General features: G+C 52.9%; 1 protein-coding gene across 1 annotated transcript; it reads right to left on the minus strand.

Moving 5' to 3' along the window:
• Positions 1–10: 10 nt before the first annotated feature.
• Positions 11–3,948, minus strand: LOC135980126 (maestro heat-like repeat-containing protein family member 7). The gene is made up of 6 exons (XM_065580185.1): positions 3,788–3,948; positions 3,045–3,200; positions 2,523–2,645; positions 1,794–1,893; positions 1,318–1,380; positions 11–305 (listed from the first exon to the last, which is right to left on the minus strand). Exons 1-6 carry the CDS (start codon positions 3,899–3,901, stop codon positions 70–72), a joined length of 792 nt encoding a protein of 263 aa, XP_065436257.1. The 5' UTR covers positions 3,902–3,948; the 3' UTR covers positions 11–69.
• Positions 3,949–5,082: the final 1,134 nt, after the last annotated feature.

Consider the following 5,082-nt stretch of genomic DNA (forward strand, 5'->3'; position numbering starts at 1 on the left):
GGCACTGGCTTCGGGGCTGGGGTGGTGGCTCAGCTGACCTCCTCCAGTCACCAACTTCTCTGTGGGAACTCAGGGCCCTCCTGAGTCCCATCGGTGGCTTTGGGAAAGGTCCGGGCCACCCAAGAGATCTCTGTCAGGAGCATTTTCCCTCTCCTCCTGGCCAGTCAAGCAGCAGAACAGGTTCCTGAATCTAGCTCCTAGGGTCTGAGGTGACTGGTTTCTGCCACCATCCCGAACTTGCTGAATGGCCCGTGAGACACTGACACGGACAGAGGAATCCGGATCTTGCTGCAGGCCACTGAGAGCTGAGACAGAGAGAGGAAGCTCAGGTCAAAACACATATCGTATTAGCATGCCCTAGCACCTGCACCATGGGCCTCTGTATCTTCCACAGGGGCGGCTCTATGTTTTTTTGCCACCCCAAGCACGGCAGTCAGGCGGCCTTTGGTGGCATGCCTGCGGGCGGTCCGCTGGTCACGCGGATTCAGCGGCGTTTCTGTCGGTGATCTGCCGGTCCCGCGCCTTCAGCGTACCTGCTGCCGAATTGCCGCCGAAGCTGCGGGACCTGCGGTCCTCCCGCAGGCATGCCGCCGAAGGCTGCCTGACTGCCGCCCTCACGGCGACCGGCACGCCGCCCCCCCCGAGGCTTGCCATCCCAGGTACGCACTTGCTGCGCTGGTGCCTGGAGCCGCCCCTGATCTTTCACAGCAACTAACTCCTCCCAGATGCTCTGGACCCACCAGGGCTATCAGTGTCATCGCCAGCTGATAACCGCTTAAGTCCTCAGGGACATCTGCCCTTGGCAGCACCATCTTCCACTGCATTCTGGGGCATCCACCTCCTTAGCACCATCTCCCTGACACATGCCAGGGCCTCTCACCCTGCCTGGCATTTACTTTCTCCTGGTAAAACCTTCTGGCACCTGGAGATGGAAGTGATGCCTGACATCAGAGAAAACAAAGCTGGGACTGATGTCCAGGCTCTCTCAACAGCTACCTCTGGCCACGTCTAAATTGAACTCAATGCAGCAGCATGGCGGGGGAGTTGCACTTTTCCTAGACTGGTTCACAAGTGGGAGGGATAGCTCAGTGGTTCGAGCATTGGCCTGCTAAGCCCAGGGTTGTGAGTTCAATCCTTGAGGGGGCCATTTAGGGAACTGGGGTTTAACAAACAAACAAACACTATCTGGGGATTGGTCCCCCTTTGAGCAGGGGGTTGGATTAGGTGATCTCCTGAGGTCCCTTCCAACCCTGATATTCTACAAGGAGCATGAGCTCTCCTTCCACATGCAAACACAGCCATGTGGCAACTACTTACACTGAAGTATCAGCTCCTTCTCTTGCCTGACCATGGCGGGCTCTGAGCTTTGAACAGTGCAACCTGGAACGTACAATGCAAATGAATCTTGCAGAAGTTTTCACCTACCCTGGGGCTACCTTTTAAAAAATGTCAGTCTTTCCAACAAGCAAAACAGCTTTCAAGTGGTCCCTGGGATAATCAGACAAGTCCACAAGCTCCAAGACAAAGAAGCTCATGTCTTGGAAGATACAGAGAGCCTGATTGCCAATGGCTATGGTATTGCTGCAGTCCCACAGGGATTCCAGTCGGTGGAGCTGGAGGGTAGGGTTGTAATTTGCTCCAGGCCTTTTGATATAATCCCCAGCCCAACTGCCTCAAGGGCAGGAAATCTAGACATTAGGATCCCAGGGGGTTAATTCTTGCTGCTAGTGCCCTCCAAGCAGAACACGGGACAACCTCTCAGATAGAAGTTGCTTAAGAAAAGTCGTGGTTACCGATAAAGATGGCTGCTGCCCGTCGTATTGGAGCCTGGGGGCTTTGGAGGTGATCCAGACATTGGAGCAAGATGTCAGATACGCTCTTGAGCTTCAGCACCTAGGAATAGAAACCAAAGAAGCTTCTTGTTGCTGGGGCCGCAGGGTGAGGAGAAGAGAGATTTCATCTCCAGGTAGCTGCTTGGCTTGGAGGGGTGGGAAGAATGCAGCTCCCATCTCCATGTATCCTGGGGGCGACCATCTACATGCCAGGGAGTCATTAAATGACCATTTCAAAGTGTCACCAGACACATTGCTGGTGTCTGAGCTGCTGGCACTGCAGGGCTGGAGCCTGGCACTAGAGAACACTGAAGCCTGGTTGTATGGGCTTCATCTGGGGAGGACATTAGAGAGGGTGCAGAGCATAGGAAATACGGTGCAGAAGTGGCCAATGGGCTGGGGTAAGGTGAAAAATGGGGACATCCAGTTTCCTGCAGGATTCGGAAGGCATTTTTGCCATCAACTGATTCTTTATGTTGTGAGCTTTCACCTCCGTACTGAACTCCTGGCCAGGTCTGGCTGTTCAGATCTGACAGGCACTGGGAGGAGTGGGGGAGCTGGGTGCTTCTAAGAGGAAGCCAGAGTGCAGTATGCTAGTACTAGACATGCAATCAGAGCAGTGAGTGAGGGAACACGTTTCCGGTCCCACATCTAGAAGCAGCACTCACGAGAAGCCGATTGTTCACTTACAGAGTGCTGGCAGATCTTGTCCACTACCCGGGGATGGGTGTGCCAAGCCTTCTTGCTGTTAATCTGCTTAGGACAAGACCATCCCAGGAGCTGAAAACACCCAGCCAAGGCTTTCTGACACCTCTGCAATACAAAATGGGACAAGGAGAGTTTGCATCATGAGAAGAGCTAGAATGTGTGTTCATTCTGCAGTGAAAAGCCAGCTGAAATGATCAATGAGGGAAAGGAATGTGGGGGTCACATGGTATCCTGCTGACCCTTGGTGTCTCTTTGTTCCTATTAGTGGAGGCTCCTGGAGTTTGATCTTCATGGTGGCTGCAGTTCAGTGACTTAGGAAGTGGCTGCTGGGAGCGATAAAACATCTCCACTTGTGTGTCCATTGAAGGCCAGGGAACTTGCTTGGGTAAGCGGGTAGGGCTGAGATTTTTCACTTTTGGGAGGCGGCTCTGGAGACAGATCTAGCAGGAGAGCTGGAGCAGTCAGGGCCTGCTGCACCAGGGAGCACATGGCAGCGGGACTCACCTTGCCCACGTCAGGGTCCTCGTCCTGTAAGTGAAGGAGCAGTGGGACCAGGCTGCGGGTCACTTCCTCCTGCAGCAGGGGCTTCTGCCTCCTCTTCACCGTGTTAAGCAACTCTGTAAAGAGCATGATGGCAGCAGAGCGCACCTGGGGTCTCACCTGTGATGGACACACAACCATGAGGGGATCTCACTGAGGGAGCGTCACACTCTCCTTACAGGGTGAGCTCGGCACAATGCAAACCACAGATAGGGGCCAGTCTGACTAATAACTCCATGGTCTGCCCACCAAGAGGGCACCCATTTGCAGAAAGGTTTGGGTGAAGGGGCAGACAACACAGGTTAGGACAGTGGTTCCTAAATTTCCCTGGAGGCCTCCTGTAAGTGCTGACTCCATCCACAGTGAAGGGCTCTTTGGAGGGTTTCTTTAATGGGTTCAACACTTTCATCGTTTCATAGCATTTAAGGGTCATTCATTCATCTAGACTCCAAAGCACAGGACATTACATTTCACCCCATGACCACTACATTGAGCATGTTAACTTGAGTTAGATTAAAGCAAGTCAGTCCTCAGGAGACCAAACGGTTGCATGCCACAAACAGAGAACACGAGAGACCAAGGTGTCACCAATGCCTGAGGCCCAGGCAATGGCTCGGAACTGATCAGGTCAGATATGCCACCACTACGACTCCAGAGTCACAACACTGCCTGGCTGGGGATGGGCAGGTCAAGAGACCCTGACTTACAGCATCGAATAAGGGGATTAGCTTCCTGGCCACGCTGGTGAGCTCACTCCCATCCAGGCTCTGCAGAAGGTTCTGAACAGCTGAGATGGCCTCCAGAATACTCCCATCATCCATCTCATCCGAACCCCAAAGGATGGCAGGCAGCAGGGCCTTGACTTGTTCCACCTACACACACACATGGGGGAGCTCATCAGATCTCCCAGCCCTCCAGTGAGTACACGCCACAGTGCCAGGGCTGTGTTTATTCTACCCCGTGGCACCAAGTCAGAGAGAAGCTCCGTCTCCACAGTCGGAGGCGTGGTGCTTTAGAATCGATGGGGATGCCTGACGAGGCAATCAGTGAATCCTAACCCCGTCCCGGGTCGTTCTGGTGTAGGGTGGGCAAAGCTGTGGTTTGCTTCGGGGCTTTTCTCTCTTTTCTACGTGCTATTAATTATTATTATAGCAGATGCTGGCAGCAATCTCCATAGTTAAGGCTGGTACACAGTTTCCATTCTAGTTGCTCCTTTTGATACGCTCCTAAAAACATTCCCTTTTTGGATGGAAATGTTCCATGCTGTCTCCCCAGTCAATTGTGATTTTTTCCTGGGGTGATTGCGTCTCTGAGCTGTAGGGCAGTTTTTCCACTTACAAACAAACAAACGAAAACTTCTAGCCACCTTCTTTTCCCATGCAGACAATCCCCCAAAGGGTGAAACTTGAGGAAAAAATCAAACCTGGCCCATGGGGAGTCCTAGGTGAGAGCTGAGCCCTCTGCAAAGTTTGAGAAACTTGGACCTGATAGTGCAAGGCATTGAAGTATCATTTGGGGGCAGGGTCACAAACACTCTTTAAGAGAGTGCTCTGCCTCTCTCAGGGCCAGAGACTTTGGGGCCAGCCAGCTCCATGCATTAATCAGATGCAGCGGAGGAGGAGAGAACTATTTTGGGCTGTCAGGAAGGAAGGGGAAGCAGGAGCAGGGGGTAGTGGCTCCTAGAGTACCCTGGGAGGGAAGGCAGGGGGAATCTGATGGGGGAAAAGGGCCTCCAGGGAGGAAGCCATGGGAAGCAGTCCTCCCCCAAGAGAACAAAGTACTCCGCAGAGCCTAGGGGCAAAAAGCTTGCAGAAGGGGTGCCCAGGAAGGGGGCCAAAGTTAAGTTTTCTTATGTTTACTAAGGACAGGGTGGAACCTTTGTTGAGTGAGCTAAGAAGAGGAGATGTGGTAATGGCAGAAGATCCTGTTTCTGATTTTTAGTCCGTTGGACACTGTCAGGTTTGATTCTGAGGGTTTTATCTTTGGCCTTCAAAGGCTTGTT

This window comes from Chrysemys picta, unplaced genomic scaffold (genome assembly GCF_011386835.1).
Source record: "Chrysemys picta bellii isolate R12L10 unplaced genomic scaffold, ASM1138683v2 scaf1908, whole genome shotgun sequence".
Classification (NCBI taxonomy): Eukaryota; Metazoa; Chordata; order Testudines; family Emydidae; genus Chrysemys; species Chrysemys picta.